At 43.1% G+C, this 22,415-nt stretch overlaps 1 protein-coding gene and 1 pseudogene across 1 annotated transcript; both read right to left on the bottom strand.

The window, feature by feature from the left end:
• Window positions 1-5,931, bottom strand: LOC127914404 (DNA-directed RNA polymerase III subunit RPC6-like; annotated as a pseudogene).
• Window positions 5,932-11,804: 5,873 nt separating this feature from the next.
• Window positions 11,805-19,974, bottom strand: LOC118365045 (cysteine-rich protein 2-binding protein-like). Its single transcript, XM_035746947.2, is given in 12 exon segments — window positions 11,805-12,391; window positions 13,270-13,460; window positions 14,377-14,552; window positions 15,054-15,187; window positions 15,439-16,046; window positions 16,354-16,631; window positions 16,633-16,777; window positions 17,162-17,343; window positions 17,588-17,709; window positions 18,000-18,121; window positions 18,468-18,753; window positions 19,542-19,974. Coding segments are annotated over 11 exon segments (2,391 nt in total). The 5' UTR covers window positions 18,727-18,753; window positions 19,542-19,974; the 3' UTR covers window positions 11,805-12,217.
• Between the last annotated feature and the right edge of the window lie 2,441 nt (window positions 19,975-22,415).

Raw genomic sequence — 22,415 nt, 5'->3', positions numbered from 1 at the left:
TTTATTAAGCCCTGTATAAATAAAAAATATATTCAGATGCATCAAAGGTTGCTAGAAAAAAAAACTATACATGACATTTTCTCCACAGAGAAACTATACAAGCCAAGTTTACTGGTCAAAAGTTCAGCCACTCTGCCATATACACACAGTTAGAGGGGGATATCTCACCTCCTTCGCGACAGTCATCAAACACCTAAGAGAAGAGACATAAATAAATGTACACTCCTGGAGGAATCCTGCACTATCAAACCTACATAATACTTACTTTCCCTTTTTCTAGCACTTCCTACTGGCTATCTGGCTACAGGTGAAGTACTTTGAATAGAATTGGTAAAACACTTAGGATCAGAAATCTGCAGGTCTCCTTTCTTTCTTTCACTCTGCCCAGCCCTAGGTCAAAAACATGCCTTTCTAGTATTTGACGAGTGACTTGGCTCTCCAATGTCCACACTAGCATACCACTTACGGCCAAACTATACAGGGTTTATGTGTTTTCTACACGTGTCTCTGAAGCTTTCTCAACTGATAAAGTGGCTGGTGCTTTTAATTCGAACACCTTCCTAATATTGTTGCACCCCCCTTTTGCCCTCAGAACAGCCTCAATCTGGTCATTGACTCTACAAGGTGTCAAAAGCATTCCACAGAGAGCCATGTTGATTCCAATGCTTTCCCAGTTGTCAAGATGTCCTTTGGGTGGTGGACCATTCTTGATACACACAGGAAACTGTTGAGCATGAAAAACCTAGCAGTGTTGCAGTTCTTGACACAAACCAGTGCGCCTGGCACCTACTACCATAACCCGTTCAAAGGCTCTTAATATTTTGTCTTGCCCATTTACCCTCTGAATGGCACACATACACAATCCATGTCTCAATTGTCTCAAGGCTTGGAAATCCTTCTTTTACCTGTCTCCCCCCTTTCATTGACACTGATTGAGGTGAATTTAACAAGTCACATCAATAAGGGATCATAGCTTTTACCTGGTCAGTCGGTCATGGAAAACGGTGTTCCTAATGTTTTGTACCCTCTGTGTATATCCCGATTGCAATGTTTAATACCAAGTGATACGCTGGTATGGATATTGAAACGGAGCCACTTGGCTGCTATTGCCTGTGAAGGGGGGCTCACCGGACAGAGGCCGTCTTGACCAGGCCTGTGGGCTGGATGATAGGGTTGACCCCTCTGTACAGCTTCATCTGGCCGTCCACACTGCCCACAGTGCCCTCCTTGGCCGCGATGATGGTCATCTCCACCTTGCCGTCGTAGATGAGCGTGTTCAGAATAGTCTCAATGTCCTCCATAGACAGGTCCACCTGCACAAAGTGCAATATTCAGACTTACAACCTCCATAGGAAATACAGTTGAAGTCGGAAGTTTACATACACTTAGGTTGGAGTCATTAAAACTCGTTTTTCAACCACCACAAATTTCTTGTTAACAAACAATAGTTTTGGCAAGTCGGTTAGAACATCTACTTTGTGCATGACAAGTAATTTTCCCAACAATTGTTTACAGACAGATTATTTAACTTATAATTCACTGTATCACAATTCCAGTGGGTCAGAAGTTTACATACACTGAGTTGACTGTGCCTTTAAACAGTTTGGAAAATTCCAGAAAATGATGTCATGGCTTTAGAAGCTTCTGATAGGCTAACTGACATAATTTGAGTCAATTGGAGGTGTACCTGTGGATGTATTTCAAGGCCTACCTTCAAACTCAGTGCCTCTTTGATTGACATCATGGGAAAATAAAATAAAAATCAGCCAAGACCTTAGAAAAAAAATTGTAGACCTCCACAATTCTGGTTCATCCTTGGGAGCAATTTACAAATGCCTGAAGGTACCACGTTCATCTGTACAACAATAGTACGCAAGTATAAACACCATGGGACCACGCAGCCGTCATAGCGCTCAGGAAGGAGACGCGTTCTGTCTCCTAGAGATGAACGTACTTTGGTGCGAAACGTGCAAATCATTCCCAGAACAACAGCAAAGGACCTTGTGAAGATGCTGGAGGAAACAGGTACAAAAGTATCTATATCCACAGTAAAACAAGAGCTATATCGGCATAACCTGAAAGGCCGCTCAGCAAGAAAGAAGCCACTGCTCCAAAACCGTCATAAAAAAGCCAGACTACAGTTTGCAACTGCACATAGGGACAAAGATTGTACTTTTTTGAGAAATGTCCTCTGGTCTGATGAAACAAAAATGGAACTTTTTGGCCATAATGACCACCCTTATGTTTGGAGGAAAAAGGGGGAGGCTTGCAAGCCGGAGAACACCAACCCAACCGTGAAGCACGGGGGTGGCAGCATCATGTTGTGGGGGTGCTTTACTGCAGGAGGGACTCATGCACTTCACAAAATAGATGGCATCATGAGTCAGGAAAATTATGTGGTCGCAAATGGGTCTTCCAAATGGACAATGATCCCAAGCATACATCCAAAGTTGGGGCAAAATGGCTTAAGGACGACAAGGTCAAGGTATTGGAGTGACCATCACAAAGCCCTGACCTCAATCCTACAGAAAAGTTGTGGGCAGAACTGAAAAAGCGTGTGCAAGCAATGAGGCCTACAAACCTGACTCAGTTACACCAGCTCTGTCAGGAGGAATGGGCCAAAATTCACCCAACTTATTGTGGGAAGCTTGTGGAAGGCTACCCAAAATGTTTGACCCAAGTTAAACAATTGTAAGGTAATGCTATCAAATACTAATTGAGTGTATGTAAACTTCTGACCCACTGGGAATGTGATGAAAGAAATAAAAGCTTAAATAAATCACTCTACTATTATTCTGACATTTCACCTTCTTAAAATTAAATGGTGATCCTAATTGACCTAAGACAATGAATTTTTACTAGAATTAAATGTCAGGAATTGTGAAAAACTGAGTTTAAATGTATTTGGCTAAGGTGTATGTAAACCTCCGACTTCAACTGTACATAGCAACTGTATGCTGACAGTTGTTACATTTGACCCCTCACATTGTACCCTTTTCACCTTATTTGTACAGAGTACCAACCATACTGTAATGAAACAGCAGGGAGCAGGTCTCGAACCCTCAACCTTCTAGTCCAAAGTCCAGCGCCGCAAAAGCATGCTCGAGCGGCAGGATCGATATCCACGCTTATAAACCCAGGGTCGTTACAATACTTTGTTTGCTCTGATATTTTCTTTTCGCATGGACCTTTCCAGCCCATTACCTGCAAATATGGCTGATTCATAACCAGGCCAGTGCAGACAGTACAGCTATGTTTGGTCAATAGTGTGAAAATAGTAATGTGGACAACTATGCCCCAGTCCTCACCAACCAGTGGAGGATTCCACCCTGGTCTTGACAACTTTGGCCGTTATCGGCAAAAAACTGTGAAAGAATTGCAGTCAAAACCGAACAAAATGTTGCCAGCAGCAATCTCACCTTGCTGATGCCGAGTTCACAAATATACTTCCACACTTCGTGAGAGGTGGCGAAGGAGCTGTTTCTTTGCACCATGGGGTTCTGCTTGCTGTCCCTCGCCACCTCGGCCTAGAGGGTGACAAACAAACCAACATGACCATAGAAATTATGTCCTAATAAACTCTTGGTTACCAGATAGCCAGAAACAACTCTGGCTCGTAGTTATAGGCTATGTCAACAAGCCCTGCATTTAGAATTGGAAGAATTTTAGGGTGCATTCCAAAACAAATGCTAGTGCCCCAGAAGCCGTGTAGATTTTCTTTATGGCATAATCTATTAGATTGAAGCATGCTTCACACTGTTCCCAACATTGATGTGCTCATATCAGTTAATTAGTAACTTATTTCCAAACAGTTACACTACAGAACACACCCTTTTAATTTCTGTGACTTGTCCATTGTAAGACATTTGTCCCACTCCCATTCAGTGGACCCTTCACCTTACTCTGAAGGAATTTCAAACACTGCTGATTGAGAACCTCCACAAACTCAGACTCAAAGTCCTGGTCACTGTACCAGGCTCCCCAGTCACTGAGCGGTCTGGCTTTCACAAAGAAATACAATAACGGAAAATAATGTTGTGGTGGTGGATACTGTGAAGTGTCAAGTGTGAACTGGGTGAGCTGGCCAGGTTTGAATGGACTTGATGGCCCCATCCAAAGACAACACCCATGTCTTACCCCCTATCACTTGAGTAGATCTGAGAGGATTGGATAGATGTAAACAATATGCGGAAAATGTCACCTAGCCTATCAGAGGGAAAGGTGAAGCATTTGCTTATACCTATCCAATTCCGTCTGCTCTACCCAAGTCGGCTACCTAAGGGTGTAGGGGCTAGGGGTTGTCTGGACAGGACGCCTCTGAAATTCCTACCGTTGTTTCCTGCATCCTCAATGACCTGATAGACCAGCTTCTCTTGATTGTCGGAGCACTTTCATTTTGCTTTGGGACATAATAAAACACAGTTAAAGTTCCCAATCATCCAGAAATAAAAGTCCTTCCTAAAGGCTTCCTTAAAAAAACATTGTTAAATGTTTAACGACCATGCTGACATTTACCTTGCTGTCTGAGCATCCTTCATGCGGTATAGAAGTCCTGAGCTGTTTCGTAGAAGGTCCAACTGACCCTGTGTGCACATAATTCAACTTGGTTACAACATTCCCATCCTCAGCATTGCGCTGTCAACCAGAACTATTGAGCCAATGTTTGGAAAATTTGATCATTAATGAACACATGGATCTATCATGCATCATGTTCTCTACCCTTATGTTTTTGTTACTGACCAACATGAACATGAGGTCATGACAACATTATCATTCAATGCATATTATGACAGTATCATTTATTGAGGATAATTGACAGTTATCGTCATTGGTCGTCATCACAACATTGTGATGTGACAGACGATAGCCTAATCTATTTCAACTTGACTGGCAGTCAGGCAGCCCTCAGCAGGAAAGCGCATTGGTAGACATTCTGAGTAAACTGCCTATAGAATCATAAAACACGGGACGAGATGTTAAAAACTGTCCATTGTGCCAATAGATGGAATGCACTCGCATGAGATTTGCCGTGATGTTGACAGAGTGGCATGGGAGGTTTATTTCTTAGACTGGGGTAAGATGTCAATTTTTGGGACACATCCTCATTAGTGTGCCTTCGAATCAGTGGGTGTTTCGGCCTTTAATCACTAAACACCCTCACCAAAGGTGGCCAGCTAAAGGGTGATCAAGCCTTACCTTGTGACCCATGCCCAATTAAGATGTCCCACGGGACTATGCAAGGCAGGGGCGTCCTCTTCCCTGAGCCAGCCATACAGCTGACCGCATACCTCATATGCCCTCCTCAAGTTGGAGGGATCTGAATTGGGTTTACAGGTGGGGGGGGGGGGTCATGAAGTTATAGCCCAGCAAGGGTCCTTCCATTTGATCCAGATCCACTGGCTGCCTCTTTAAATATTCATATTTGCTAATGCACACTCCTTAACTAACCCGTGTCTACCCATTTAAAAAAAAATATATTTTTTAGCCTATAGCCTATAGCCTAAGAAATTGTCCTAAAAAGTTGCCACTTCCAAAAATACACTAATTTAAGTTGTAGGCATGTTCTAAGTACATAATCACGATGGAACAAAGGCTGATATTGCCCAACCCTAATAGTCAGGACATCAGATTTACGATAATAATCTATAAATCATTTATAAATTACATTTACACGCTTTACAAATCTACTCAACGTACCCATGACAGTGAGATCACCAACTCCTCTGTTTGTGACCTTGTCAACGCCTTTCTCATTGTCAAGCCAAACATGTTTGGCATGACAATTACATAAGGAGTCGTTAAGAGAGCAGAAACGGACTGGCACCCAGGCTACACCTGTGCCACTTACCAATGACAGTAGTCTGTTGATGGTCATGGCTCTCTGTTGAGCCTCCAAATTAGGCATGTCATTCTGGATCACCTGGTCTGTTATTCCATGAGGGAACTGTTGACAGAGTGCCTTTATCCTTTAAAATATCAGGGTATAATATAACCTTACATTAACTTTAGTTAGCAACCTAGATAGTCAGGACATCAGATTTACGATAAATTAATCTATAAATGCTTACTGCTTACTCATAAATTATGATTGATGTAGCTAGGTAGCTTGTCTAACTAGTAGATGAAGCTCATTACAGTAGCTAGTTCATGTATTACACAGTTGTGGCCAAAATGTTTGAGAATGACACAAATATTATTTTTCACAGTCTGCTGCCTCAGTTTGTATGATGGCAATTTGCATATACTCCAGAATGTTATGAAGAGTGATCAGATGAATTGCAAAGTTCCTCTTGGCCATGCAAATGAACTGAATCCCCAAAAATAATTTCCACTGCATTTCAGCCCTGCCACAAAAGGACCAGCTGACATCATGTCAGTGATTCTCTCATTAACACAGGTGTGAGTGTTGACGAGGACAAGGCTTGAGATCACTCTGTCATGCTGATTGAGTTCGAATAACAAACTGGAAGCTTCAAAAGGAGGGTGGTGCTTGGAATCATTGTTCTTCCTCTGTCATCCATGGTTACCTACAAGGAAACACGTGCCGTCATCATTGCTTTGCACAAAAAGGGCTTCACAGGCAAGGATATTGCTGCCAGTAAGATTGCACCTAAATCAACCATTTATCGGATCATCAAGAACTTCAAGGAGAGCGGTTCAATTGTTGTGAAGAAGGCTTCAGGGCGCCCAAGAAAGTCCAAGCGCCAGAACCGTCTCCTAAAGTTGATTCAGCTGCGGGATCGGGGCACCACCAGTACAGAGCTTGCTCAGAAATGGCAACCAGAAGGTGTGAGTGCATATGCACGCACAGTGAGGCGAAGACTTTTGAAGGATGGCCAGGGACAAACTGATATTCTGCAAAAGTTACAGGGATTGGACTGCTGAGGACTGGGGCAAAGTCATTTTCTCTGATGCCCTTTCCGATTGTTTGGGGCATCCGTAGAAAAGCTTGTCCGGAGAAGACAAGCTGAACGCTACCATCAGTCCTGTGTCATACCAACAGTAAAGCATCCTGAGACCATTCATGTGTGAGGTTTTTCTCGGCCAAGGGAGTAGGCTCACTCACAATTTTGCCTAAGAACACAGCCATGAATAAAGAATGGCACCAACACAGCCTCCAAGAGTAACTTCTCCCAACCATCTCGGAACAGTTTGGTGACGAACAATGCCTTCTCCAGTATGATGGAGCACCTTGCCGTAAGGAAAGTATTCCAACACACACAGTGGGGAGAACAAGTATTTGAGACACTGCTGACTTTGCAGGTTTTCCTACTTACAAAGCATGTAGAGGTCTGTAATTTTTATCATAGGTACACTTCAACTGTGAGAGACGGAATCTAAAACAAAAATCCAGAAAATAACATTTTATGATTTTTAAGTAATTAATTAGCATTTTATTGCGAACTAAGTGGCTCGGAGAACAAAACATCGATATTTTGGGTCCATGGCCAGGAAACTCCCCAGGCCCATTGAGAACTTGTGGTCAATCCCCAAGAGGCGGGTGGACAAACAAAACCCCATAAATTCTGACAAACTCCAAACATTGATTATGCAAGAATGGGCTGCCATCAGTGTGTGGCCCAGAATTTAATTGACAGCATGCCAGGGTGGATTGCAGAGGTCTTGAAAAAGAAGGGTCAACACTGCAAATATTGACTCTTTGCATCAACTTCATGTAATTGTCAATAAAAGCCTTTAACATTTTTTTTTACCTTTATTTAACCAGGCAAGTCAGTTAAGAACACATTCTTATTTTCAATGACGGCCTGGGAACAGTGGGTTAACTGCCTGTTCAGGGGCAGAACGACAGATGGTCTGGTTTGGCAGTCAGTGTGTAATGTGGGAGCTATCCTGTAGGGGACCACACAGGCTTTACTGTGAGTTGTAGCCATGTATTTAGCAGTAGGCTGATCACTTGCATAAGAAAATAGCAATTCTTTACAGTAACGTTAGCTAGCTAGAAATACAATTCATCAACAATTGAACATGTGACTCTGAGTCCAAATCGCATTTGTGTGGCAATATAGAAGCCCGGAAATTGCCTTTTAAAAACGTAGAAAATACCTTTCACTGTCGTAGTTCAATTAATTTATAATTTTATTTATTTCCTAAGCTTATTGTCATCGGTATTTTAGTATTTAGTGAGGGATTTGGTTCATTTTGTAACAATAACACATTCTTTGATAATGGTTTATTATAAGGAAAAACATGCATAGAATGCAATGGATTACATTTCTATGGCGCGCGCATTCAACGTTGTCCAGGTATTTCAGGAATAGCAAGATGATAGCTAATATAATAAAAATTGAGAATAAACAATGAACACGTCGTGAATCCTGCCATTGGCTGTGGTGGTTGCTAAGCAGTAACGTTATGTTTCTCCGTTGCTGCATCGCATCTGTTTTGTAACATCAGCGGAAACTGTTCAAAGCAGCTGTATCAGTTTTTTTTTTAAAACAATTTATCCGTCTTAAACACAGCGAAGAGCCCGGATCTCAACCCCATTGAGCACGTCTGGGACCTGTTGGATCGGAGGTTGAGGGCTAGGGCCATTCCGGGAACTTGTAGGTGCCTTGGTGGAAGAGTGGGGTAACATCTCACAGTTCAGTTTATGTCTCAGTTGTTGAATCTTATGTTCATACAAATATTTACACATTAAGTTTGCTGAAAATAAACACAGTTGACAGTGAGAGGACGTTTATTTTTTTTGCTGAGTTTATATGAAACCAAGTTCAATTGGGTAAACACACTTCTCAATTCAGTCACATTAGTTTGTGAAAGATAAGATATTTATGATAGCCTAGCGGTTAGAGCATTGGGCCAGTAACCAAAAGGTTGCTGCCTGGTTTGAATATCCGAGCCGACAAGATGAAAAATCTGCTGATGTGCCCTTGAGCAAGGTACTTAATCCTAATTTACTCCAGGGGCGCCGTAGTACTATGGCTGACCCTATAAAACAACATATTTCACTGCACCTATCCGGTTTATGAAACAATAAAACATATATACTGTATACTTGAGTTATTGTATAACATAATAGACAGCCAGCTTAATGTAACTACACTCCAAATATTTTATAGTTGAATATCACACTTACATTCTGAGAAGTATCTCTCTCGGCATAGAGCGTGAACTACCATGCGGAGTTTATACAACCAGGTTTCTCCCATTCCGCTCCTACTATTACTACTATTACTAGTACATAGCCACTGGGTCTGCAGGCTTTTGTTCCATCCCATCACTAACACACCTGTTTCAAATAATTATCTAGTCATGGTTTCAGTTTGGCCTACTTGAATCAGTGGTGTTTGTGAGGGGCTCAGAACGAAAGCCTGCACATCCAGTAGCCTCCAGCACCCACCCTGTGATAGACATAGTGAGTCTTGTACATGATCAGATGTAGGCCTACATGTTGTGATTGTACACATTACAGGCTGACTACACAGCTCGCGTTGCAAAATCAATTTAGAAATCTATATGATTCAATTATTGCACCCACACTGCTCGCGAACGAGCGTCTGCTTTGCCATGGGCTAAAATAGAAGTCAGTTCTATTTCTGATGCAGAGCGCGCTGCAAGTCCTGCCTCTCCCATCTCCTCATTGGTTTATAGAAGCAGGTACCCACGTGCCATCTCCTCATTGGTTATACCCACGTGGGTGACTGAAAGACGAACAAGGTCGGTGGCGGTTAATGCACCTAATTTATGAAAGTTGCCAATCGCAATATAAAGTCAAGAGAAGAAAAAGCCTAGAAAAAGAGATTACTATAAATGATTCGGATGACCGTTTTATGTGTGGATTAATTGTCAGAGTAGAGAACCTTGTGCATTTCAGGTAAAATAACTCAATATTTATATCCCAGGACAAATTAGCTAGCAACAGCAAGCTAGCTAAATAGGACAAATTAGCTAGCTAGCTAAATTGCCATAAAGGTTTAATGCTTTTCAACCTGTCCCCAAATTAATGTAATTGGTTCAGAGTTTGTTTTGATATTTTAACCTGTGTGTAGTGATCGCGTTTGGTGTGGGGGGACAAAATAAATGTATGCACGATGGTGCACCCGGTTTGGATTCCGTGTAAGATTTCATTTTTTGAGAAGTCAAGGTGCTACCATAGATTGTTTTTCTCTCTAGGCTGTTTTGGGTGGTCAGAGTGCCATGCCAATTCCATCTGGAGAAGGCAAGATGTTCTAAGTGCAGTATTGGTTGTAGCCAAACTGACACTCAAAAAAATGGCTGACCAATGGAGAACCATCATCCACCCCTCCCACTAAAGCCCACCCACAGCTGTGGGGTCAAAAGTGCAAACGAAGATCTAGTGTTTCAATCAACAAAAAGTAAAAAAAATCGACAAAAAAAAAGATGCACCGCTAGCAAAATGGAGGGTGGTTGATAGCGAAATGAAATTGGAGTTTTGTTTTCAAATACATTTTTTGTTCTCAATATTTTGGGGGGAATAAAACGCATAACGTTTTGCGCTCTATTGCAAATTGTATTTTTACTTTTGAAGCCTCGTTTTTGCTTTCAGAATAATTATTTCTGATTGAAAATTTTAAAAATGTTTGCTCTAGACAAAAAGACACAAATGTACCTCCATAGTTTTGGCTCTGTACTCCAGAACTTTGAAATTAAACAATAACTATGAGGTTAAAGTACAGATGGTCAGCTTTAATTTTAGGGTATTCTCATCCATAGAAATTGCAGCACTTTTTGTACATAGTCCCCCCCAGTTTAGGGAACCAAAAGTATTTGGACAAATTCACATAATCAGAAAGTATTCATACCCCTTCCCTTGACTTATTCCTAATTTTGTTGTCTTACACCCTGAATTTAAAATGGATTTACATAATTGTTCTCTCTTACCCACCTAAAAACAATACCTCAATGACAAAGTGAAAACATGTTTTTAAAATCAGAAGTATCTAATTGACATAAGTATTCACACCCCTAAGTCAATACATGTTAGAATCACATTTGGCAGCAATTACTGCTTGGAATCTTTCTGGGTAAGTCTAAGAACTTTGCACTCCTGCATTGTACAATATTTTCCCATTATTCTTTATAGACGTCTTCAAGCTCTGTTAAATTGGTTGTTGGTCATTGCAAGACAACCATTTTCAAGGCTTGCCATAGATTTTCAAGCATATCTAAGTCAAAACTGTAACTCTTGTCATTCAGGAACAGTCACTCTCTTCTTGGTAAGCAACTTCAGTGTAGATTTGGTCTTGTATTTTAGCTTATTGTCCTGAAAGGTAAATTCATCTCCCAGTGTCTGGTGGAAAGCAGACTGAACCAAGTTTTTCCTCTAGGATTTTACCTTTAGCTTCAGTCCATTTTGTTTTTCTTCCTTGAAACTCCCCAGTCTGTAATGATAACAAGCATACCCATAACATGATGCAGCCACCACTATGCTTAAAAATATGGAGAGTGCTACTCAGTCATGTTTTGTATTGGATTTGCCCCAATCATAATACTTTGTATTCAGGACAAAAAATGTATTGCTTTGCCACATTTTTTGCAGTATACTTTTTTATTCTGTACAGGCATCCTTTTCACTGTCAATTGCGTTAGTATTATGGAGTCAAATTGGTACTGTAATTTCTACACGGTTCACCCAATATGGATGACAATACCCTCAAATTAAAGCTGACAGTCTACACTTTAACCTCAGTCATTGTATAATTTCAAATCCAAAGTGCTGGAGTACAGAACCAAAACAACAAAGAATTTGTCACTGTCCAAATACTTTTGGATCTCACTGTACATTATATTCCAGCAAGCAAATGAAGACAGAATTTGCAATGTGAGTGATATTTTTCTTTATATAATTGCCATTTGGACTGCAGAATTATTCAGAAATGCAAGTGTACAAAATTACAAAATATACCGTCCTTCAGTCTCTTTTGTGCATCAACAAAAATACACCTACCTCACCATAGGTTCTCACAAATATAATGACCACAAAGAAACGGTGTAACATAAAATGGATACACTGAATAGCACAGGCATTTCCAGATGTATTTTTTCCTCCTTCTGACTGGTTGCCTGTATAGAAATATAAACACTACAACAGACAAAGCTCCACAGACAACGACAATTTGACTAGTACACTCAATATGGATACCAGTTCACCAATGGAACGTTAACTTACATGGGAATGTCCATTCTAGTAATTATATTTCTATGGCCTGAATACTGGCCTGTCCCGTTTCCTGTCTCACCGTCGTAGCCGCAGGAAGAAGGCGTGTCGGCACTCCTTGCTGTCCAGCGGGTAGTATTTGTCGTAAAAGTCCAATATGTACTCCTCAGTCTTGAAGCCAAACTTCTGGTATAGGAGCATGGCGGGGTTACTGGCCGAGACGTGTAGAGTGACGTCTTTTCCCATGCAGGTCTGTGGGGGAAAGAGAACCTTGCTTTCAACCACTTAACCTGTGCTGTTGTAGATCGATCCAAACAATTTAAGTGACTTTCATGGTTATTTATTTATAGTTATTTATAGTTATTTCTAGCTGACTCGACTAATTCTAATGTAGCCGTAGGGTCAAGTTAGTCCCTGGTCTAAAAAGCACTAACCACCAGTACAGTGACTTTACACAGTGTACAAAACACCTTCCTAATATTGAGTTGCACCCCCCTTTGCCCTCAGAAAAAACTCAATTTGTCAGGGCATGGACTCTTCGAGGTGTTGAAAGTGTTCCACAGGGATGCTGGCCCATGTCGACTTCAATGTTGTGTCAAGTTGCCTGTATGTCCTTCGGGTGGTGGACCATCCTTGACAGACACATGGGAAACTGTTGAGTGTGAAAAACCCAGCAGCATTGCAGTTCTTGACAGACTCAAATCGGTGCGCCTGGCACCTACTTACCATACCCCGTTCAAAGGCACTTACATTTTTTGTCTTGCCCATTCACCCTCTGAATGGCACACATACACAATCAATGTCGTAATTGTCTCAAGGCTTAAAAATGATTCCTTAACCTGTCTCCTCCTCTTCATCTACACTGATTGAAGTAGATTTAACAGGTGACATCCTTAAGGGATCTTAGCTTTCAACTGGTCAGTCTGTCATAGAAAGTGCAGGTGTTCCTAATGTTTTGTACACTCAGTGTCTTACAATGACGTGGATATGATGGCAATATGGCTCTATACAATGTGGCTTAGAGACTATTAAAGCTGCACTTAACCACTTTATGCAGATGCTAGTATAGTGCCCCTTTCATTGCTGCTTGAAACTGTAATATTGTTGTTTTTACCATTTTGTTACCATACCTGAATGAGATGGTAGATCATGAATGTAGCGATCCCAGCCCTCCTCCACTCGGGATGCACCAGCAGGAAGGAGATGTAGGCCTCGTTGTACTTCACATCCGGCACCATGAACCCAAAGCCGATCACCACCTTCTTATAAAGGACCACTACGCTGAAGTCTGGGTACTGGAGACACTCAGAGAGATCCACACCTGATAGGAGAGCCAGAGAGAAAATCAGCCATCAATCTAAAACTGAGGGAAATATGCCTCAACCCCAAATGAATGGAAAAGATAAGCACGGACTAAAATCAGGAAATTAGATGGTGCTCATCTTTTCCATTCATTTGGAATTGAGGCATATAGCTGGATCTACACAACGGATGGCCTGGAATATAACTCGACACGAGCACACTTTTGAGGTCTGGAACATCTTAAATGTCCCTTTTACGTTCCCAGTGTTACATGTAAAAATTATCAAGAAAAATACAAATGTGATAGTATGGCCCTGTTCAGTCTCCTATCATCCAGAACGCGAGGTCAGTACAGGTGCGTCAATGCAGGGACCGAGAGACTGAAAAACAGCTTCTATTTCAAGGCCATCAGACTGTTAAACAGCCACCACTAACATTGAGTGGCTTCTGCCAACACACTGACTCAACTCCAGCCACTTTAATAATGGGAATTGATGTAAAATATATCACTAGCCACTTTAAACAATGCTACTTAATATAATGTTTACATACCCTACATTACTCATCTCATATGTATATACTGTACTCTATATCATCTACTGCATCTTTATGTAATACATGTATCACTAGCCACTTTAAACTATGCAACTTTGTTTACATACCCTACATTACTCATCTCATATGTATATACTGTACTCGATACCATCTACTGCATCTTGCCTATGCAGTTCTGTACCATCACTCATTCATATATCTTTATGTACATATTCTTTATCCCTTTACACTTGTGTGTATAAGGTAGTAGTTTTGGAATTGTTAGGTTAGATTACTCGTTGGTTATTACTGCATTGTCGGAACTAGAAGCACAAGCATTTCACTACACTCGCATTAACATCTGCTAACCATGTGTATGTGACAAATAAATTTGATTTGACCTGGCCAGAAGATGTCGTGGCACATGGAGTTAACAGAGGGGATGTGGTTGGGCCTGACGTAACAGTAGTCGATGGGGGCCTCTGGCTTGGTGACCCAGCAGGGGTCCTTCCTGTGGGGGTAGGCACGGATCTCCGCCAACAGCTTCAACTTCATAGGCTTGTTCTCATAGTCCCTCCTGGTGATGGATTCATTAGTGCACACCATAGCAAAACGTTTTGCAATGGAAAACATTTCGCAACCAAAACGAGAGTTTCTTATTGGAGAAGTTCAAATAGTCACTCTGTTTCAGTCAAATTTTTTTCAATTGGGTGTCTAGTGAATATAACCAAGGAGATGGGAGAGAAAATAAATGCCATGAAAAGAGCCAACATGATTTCTTAATTTATGTGTCAGAGAGGAATGACTATTCTTCACAATTTATTTCAATCTGAATGTAACAAAGATATTGGCCACGTTCAGCAGGGCTACATACTGCACGTAACAGATAAAAATGGCATGAATTGAACAACAATAATATTGATTCCTTCAATGCTGTGATTGTTATACCTCACCTTGAGTATCAGAGTTTAATTACAGGTTAATGTCATAGGTCAGTTGGTCACAAATGTCTCTTACCATATTATATAAAGGCTGCATGTGGTGTGCCTCATGAAGGAGGTAAGGGCGTGTGGCATACCTTATGAAGGGTTTAAGGGTGCGGGAGGTGTACGGGCTCTTGATGCCTTGGTCTACACTGGCGTCGGAGCCCATGAGGCGGTGCCAGAAGGACACTGTGGGCTGGTGGTACCCTCTTCTGCTGGACACCGTTGTCTAAAGGGATCAAATGCATTCCATAGACGTGTGATTTAAGCAAAAGACGTATCACGCATGTGATGTAATGTGTTTGGAAATATTCAAACCATTCCTCTCGTTCGTGACCACTCATAACAAATCGGAATTTAATCATAAATGTCACGTCGCAGAGTTTTTATCCAAAGCGACCAACAGTACAGAGTGCATACATTTGTGTATGTGATCTGTGCACAAATTTGACATCTGTGCTTGTGGTAGTGAAGGTGTACCTGGAAGCGGTCGAGGATTCGGAGGTCCTGGCTGGTGGTGCGGTACTTTCCCGCGCCGGAGCCCTCGTAGCGGCCCTGTCCCCTCTCCTGGGACCCGTACAACCCTCCCACCAGACTGAGGGTGGCGCTGACCACCTGGTCGATGTCCAGCAGGGGGAGCCCTCTCTGGCGCTTGGCCTTCCTCACCAGTAGCTTCCTGTGCAGCCGCTTGGCCTGCGCAGTCACCGCCAGCGCTTGCGGACAAGCCTCCAGGCGCCGCAGCAGCACACGCTCCTCATACAGGCTGAGGGGGGCAAACTGGGGCTCTGAAGGGGGGGAACCCTTCCCCTTCTCTGTTAAGGCCCCCCTCCTCCTCTCCCCGCCACCCCGCGCCCCCCTGACCACATTGGATTGGCCTTCGCCGCGCCCCCGCCTCTCGTCGTCTTCATCATCCCGGCCGCGGCCCTCCTCGTCATCACTCTCTGCTTCCTGCTTGATGTGCGCCCCTGCCACCCCAGGCCGCAACTTCTTGCGAACGACAAGGGCGCCAGTGCCCAGCGACATACTGAGTGAGGGGATGTACTCGATACCGGGATCGATGACGCCTTCGCCGTCCAGCTCCTCGTCATCTTTGGTTTCAAATCGTATAGGGGAAATATTAACGATACATTCTGTGAGATTTCCAGCCATTCACTGATAATTTCAACTAATTAAATACCACTTGAGTCATTCATTCCTATAGCACTATAGACAGATACTGTATATCATAGAAATCAATTGATAGTGGCATGGAATGCATCTTGGACTATTGCTTCATTGTTGACGTTTTTTGTTGACGTTCATTGTGGCATTAAATGCTATCAGACACCATTTCTCATCTTGCCTTTTCTATCGGGACTAAAAAGTCCAAGATCAAGGGGACCCATGACTTCTTACCGTGAAAGAGCGCCATCGGTGGCATGACGTCAGGGATGAGGTCAGCCTCCGACAGCAGACTGGGCGTGGCTGAGTGGGAGGCGGGAGTGCCGGGTGCAGAGAAGTCCGGAGAAGGCGACGGCGAAGGGCTGGTGAGTGGCGTTCGGTCCGATGAGCTCATTGAGGAGAAGTCCACCACCTCGCCTTTCTCCAGGACCAAGTCAGGTCTCCGCCCGCCACCACGGCCGCTGAACTTGACAGCCGTGGAGGAGGCGCTGTGATCCATGTACCCCGCCGCCCTTCTGCGCCCGCCGGATGTCCTTAGCCTCATGGGTGCGTGAGCGCTTTTCTTTCAGCTGCATGGCGCTTTCCACCGGATTCCGGCCCACGCGCTTCCGTAAGCCTTCCACCGTGATGATGGGGTCCAGGGTTGGCTTGGAGGCAGCTGAGAAAGTAACAAACGCCAGCTAAGCAAATTGTTAAACAAAAAGGGCTCTAAATGCTCAATCAAAAACACATGCATGTACAGTCGCCTGGAGGGGTGAATTAATTTTATACAACAGTAGCTGGTTATCCCTCAAAAACATAAAATTGATTCACACAACAGACTTTGCACAATTCTGCAAACTGTTTAGGGTTAACTACCTCTAACAATAGAAGTGTGAATTTATCCCTGTCATTTTTTAAAGTAATTTCCTCCCTTGACTTTTCCTAAATATGTCTATTTAACACACTGACGTTATTATAATTTCTTTATCACAAAATAATCCTTTGGTTGTGTCTGAAAATGTGAAAACTTAAGGTTATTTATGAGTGTTCTGCAGTTCACCTTTAGATTTTAGGGAGGCCACCGAGGACTTGTCGCCATCTGGGCGCAAGGTGGGTGGACGGTTCTGCACCAGCTTCCACCAGCCCGGCTCGCCAAACTCCTGGGCCCCTGAGCGGAAGAACGTGGGGCTCCCCACCGACAAACAGCCCGCCACCGTGCTCCACCATGTGGAAGTCTTCTTTCTGCAGGTGAAGGTGAGAAGTCAAAAACACTAACCGTTTACAAAATACTAGACTTAAAAAGAATAATTAAAACACAGCTCTTCTTTACACAAAGGTTGGGTCAAGTTCCAAATCTGTCCGCTCTTGATATTCTGATAATTGACTGAACGATTATCAGGTTTTCTGTTTAAATTTTTAGGGTTGTATGCAAACTTATCAAAACCTTACCAACTGACAAAAAAATGTATGTTGTTCTCTTTCTAACCTGGTGCCCAGTAGGAAGGTCCAGTGTCTCCCAATAAAGGCACAGATGTCCTCTTTCCATCTAAAGTAGCCTTGACGCCCCGTGCCCTCCAAAGAAAGGTTGTACATGGCCAACATAACCACCTGAAATAAAACAGAAAACACACCGAACTACAATGAAACCAGGAAAATTAAAAATGACATTCGTTCAGTACTCATACTGCTGTTGACCAGAACAAATATAATCACTGAAATAAAGTCTACAGCAATATACCATACTTTGCAATTGTATACTTGTTCATACTGTTGATAAGGATCTTGCCCCATATGTTTTTATTAAGGCGTTCCTCTTTTGACCCTATTCATGTTCTTATTATCTTATGTAAGCTGCACTACAAATCAGTTCTTTATTGTAAACATTGTGGCACATATACCTGTTGCCAGGTGAGTCTCATCCTCTCAAATGTCTCCTTGACATCTTCTGTACAGTCATAGCAGGTGAACTTAAAGAAGTTGTCTCCTTTCAGGTAGCTGGGTTGCTCTCCGTGCAGCTGAGCTGAATGGTGGGGATGAGAATAAAAAGACCGCTAAGAGACAAGGCATTCTGTTCATTTCATTCTCATTCTTTATTTTAAAAGCAAGAGACACGACATCCAAATATTGAGTTGTGCGAATTTATAGAGAAAAGCAGCAGCCCATTTTAAAATCTATGGATGGACAGATAAGGCCAAACCCACTGAAATTACTGAGGAAATAACTGTGCAAAATATACTCTATCCAAATCGTTGTGATTTGCTATTGTTATGTGATATTGAGAAAGAACGACGCCCCGTCACAGGGAGAGGTCACTCTCCCTCCCTGCTTTCGGTGCACCCCCAGGGGCTGCCTGGCCTTCCTCTCACCGATGGGGATCCACTTGTGGCACTTGTCGCAGTAGAAGGCCATGTCCTCGTTCCAGCCACCCTCGGCGTCCTCCCCCAGATCGCTGTTGAGCGAGTCACCACTCTGGTCGTGCGAGAGATCCACCGAGGCTTGGTCTTCCGACTCCACGATGAGCAGCGTCTCACCCTCTACCTCACCCTCCTCCAGCCCCTCCGAGGCAGAGGTGCACATGGCCTCATCCTCCACTTGGCCCCTCTGCTCACCACCGCTTTCCATCATCACCAGGTGGAGTCAGACACTCTAATCCTGTGCAGAGTCAAGAGTCATAATTGTGTAAGGACATACATAACATTACCTACTACCTAACTAAACACTATGTATAGCCTACCTTTAGGGAACTAACTGCATGCTACGCATAGACCTACATGTATTTCAAAACCAGTGACAATCAATAGCTATCCAGAAGGGTGGCAATGACTTCTGCAGTGTCAGCTAGTTTACTTTTCCTCCAAACCTGTAATTGATAAATCATTGGCCAAAGAATCTACAAATATATCTATTGTAAAAGGCATGGGTGCTCATTAGCACAGACAGCCCAGCCCAGTTTGCAAGAAAACTATGGTGTACTACATCGCTTTATCAATATTCTAACACGAACATTAGCCATAGCTACACTACATGACGCTACATAACAATTGTGAAGGCTGTTGTCAAAGTAGTTGTTGTTATGCCTGTGGTTGGTCGGAGCCCTTACTGCCCTGCTTCTCTCCTGTCGTGCTCTGCCTTGAGCTCCTTGGTCAGAATTCGTTTCTCGAGCACTCGAAGATTCTCTCTCTACTCTGTCTAAAATTATGGCTAGATGTGCTGTGGCTAGCTAGCTACCGTTAGCTGTCTGCTAGCAGAAAAGCATGCAGAGGCTAAGCAAAAGGTAATGTTTCTTCCGACAACTTTCTCAATGTAGCTAGCTAAGTTGCAACGGACTTTTGCATGGGAAACACTGTACTCTACTAAGACACATGGCTAGATAACGTTAGCTATCTGGGAATTGAAGCATACAGTCATTGAGCTGGTCCGCAGGCGAGCTATTTGTTTACCTCTTGGTCCCAGTTTTGCTTGAGATGCACTCCTGCAACGGTGCTCACCGTAAGTATCTCAGAAACGCCTAGTACTACTTTAGTGGTTGTATACATAGCTAGATATCTAGTATTGCATGTAGTTTGGAGACACAGAACATTGCTAAACTAGGAGTTTGGATAACGTTAGCACAGCACAGGACATCTCAAAAATGTGTCGATGAGTTTAGGCTGTGGAGTAGAGTATCGAGCAGGGTACCGACTCTGGAGACAGTAGAACTAATCGATGTAAACAAGTATGCAATTCATAGTAGTAATAATAATTTGCAAATATTCTGGACATAAAACACGAAGTAAAACATACAAAACGTGTTTAAAATATAAGTGGCTAAATTAGATGCAAACAAAGCCCCCCATTTGGCAAATCTGACTATAATTCCACCCTCCTGATTCCTGCTTAAAAGCAAAAACTAAAGCAGGAAGCACCGGTGACTAGATCAATAAAAAAGTGGTCAGATGAAGCAGATGCTAAGCTTCAGGACTGTTTTGCTAGCACAGACTCTAATATGTTCCGGGTTTCTTGCAATGGCATTGAGGAGTACACCACATCTGTCATTGGCTTCATCAATAAGCACATCATCGAAGACATCGTCCCCTCAGTGACCGTACGTACATACCCCAACCAGAAGCCATGGATTACAGGGAGCATCCGCACTGAGCTAAAGGCTAGAGCTGCCGCTTTCAAAGAGCGGGACTCTAACCCGGAAGCTTATAAGAAATCCTGCTATGCGCTCCTATGAACCATCAAACAGGTAAAGCGTCATTACAGGACTAAGATTGAGTCGTATTACACCGGCTCTGACGCTCGTCGAATGTGGCAAGGCCTGCAAACCATTACAGAGTACAAAGGGAAGCACAGCCGAGAGCTGCCCAGTGACTCGAGCCTACCGGACGAGCTAAACTACTTCTATGCTCACTTCGAGGCAAATAACGCTGAAACATGCATGAGAGCACCAGCTGTACCAGAAGACTGCGTGACCACGCTCTCTGCAGCCGATGTGAGTAAGACCTTTAGACAGGTCAACATTCACAAGGCCGCAGGGCCAGTTAGATTACCAGGACGTGTACTGCGAGCATGCACTGACCAACTAGCGAGTGTCTTCGCTGATATTTTCAACCTCTCCCTGTCCGAGTCTGTAATACCAACATGTTTTAAGCAGACCACCATCGTGCCTGTGCCCAAGAACACTAAGGTAACCTGCCTAAATGACTACCGACCCGTAGCACTCACGTCTGTAGCCATGAAGTGCTTTGAAAGGCTGGTCATGGCTCACATCAACACCATCATCCCAGAAACCATAGACCCACTCCAATTTTCATACCGCCCCAACCGATCCACAGATGATGCAGTCTCTATTGCACTCCACTTCCCTTTCCCACCTGGACAAATGGAACACCTATGTCAGAATGCTATTAATTGACTACAGCTCAGCGTTCAACACCATAGTGCCCTCAAAGCTCATCACTAAGCTAAGGATCCTGGGACTAAACATCTCCCTCTGCAACTGGTCTTCCTGACGGGCCGCCCCCAGGTGCTGAGCGTAGGTAGCAACACATGGGGCTGCAGTGGAGCAGGTTGAGAGCTTCAAGATCCTTGGTGTCCACATCACCAACAAACTAACATGGTCCAAGCACACCATGACAGTCATGAAGCGGGCACAGCAAAACCCTATTTCCCCTCAGGAGACTGAAAATATTTGGCATGGGTCCTCAGATCCTCAAAAGATTCTACAGCTGCACCATCAAGAGAATCCTGACTGGTTGCATCACTGCCTGGTATGGCAACTGCTCAGCCTCCGACCGCAAGGCACTACAGAGGGTAGTGCAAATGGCCCAGTATATCACTGGGGCCAAGATTCCTGCCATCCAGGATAATAATAATAATAATATATGCCATTTAGCTGACGCTTTTATCCAAAGCGACTTACAGTCATGTGTGCATACATTCTACGTATGGGTGGTCCCGGGAATCGAACCCACTACCCTGGCGTTACAAGCGCCATGCTCTACCAACTGAGCCACAGAAGGATCTCTATACCAGGCGGTGTCAGAGGAAGGCCCTAAACATGTGTCAAAGACTCCAGCCACCCTTGTCATAGACTGTTTTCGCTGCTAGAACATGGCAAACGGTATTGGAGCGCCAAGTCCAGGTCCAAGAGGCTTCTAAACAGCTTCTACCCCCAAGCCATAAGACTCCTGAACATCTAGTCAAATGGCTAGACCCGACTGTTCACATTGCCCCTCCCCTCTCCACACCACTGCCACACTCTGTTATCATCTATACATAGTCACTTTAATTAACTCTACCTACATGTACATGTCTGTATTTTTTTTTAACTGCACTGTCGGTTAGGGGCTCGTAGGTAAGCATTTCACTGTAACGTCTACACCTGTTGTGTTCGGCGCATGTGACAAATAAACGTTTGATTTGATTTGATCTTAAACTGTGACATGTGCAAAAACACACCTGACAAAGGCCACCATCAATGAGGTCACCCGATGACTGGGGAGTTTTGACAATGGGGGTGTCAGGGCCAAAGTCAATCATTGCCTTTTTTTCTTTACCATGAATATTCAATCAGGTATAAATTGCAGTGGTTTAATCACTGGAAGGTAATCTGCTCCGTTTGTATCTTTGCTGATTGAAAATGTACAGTGCATGCAAAAGTATTAAACTCCTTTTCTTATTTTATTGCATGACAACCTGTATTTTAAATTGATTTTTATTTGGATTTCATGTAATGGACATAAACAAAATAGTCCAAATTGGTGAAGTGAAATGAAAAAAATACTTAGTTAAAAAATAAATGTTAAAATTAAAAATGGAAAAGAGGT

The sequence above is a fragment of the Oncorhynchus keta genome, chromosome 32 (assembly GCF_023373465.1).
Source record: "Oncorhynchus keta strain PuntledgeMale-10-30-2019 chromosome 32, Oket_V2, whole genome shotgun sequence".
In the NCBI taxonomy this organism is placed as follows: domain Eukaryota; kingdom Metazoa; phylum Chordata; class Actinopteri; order Salmoniformes; family Salmonidae; genus Oncorhynchus; species Oncorhynchus keta.
Note: the sequence above shows the minus strand (reverse complement) of the source record. Positions and strands in the feature narration are given on the sequence as shown.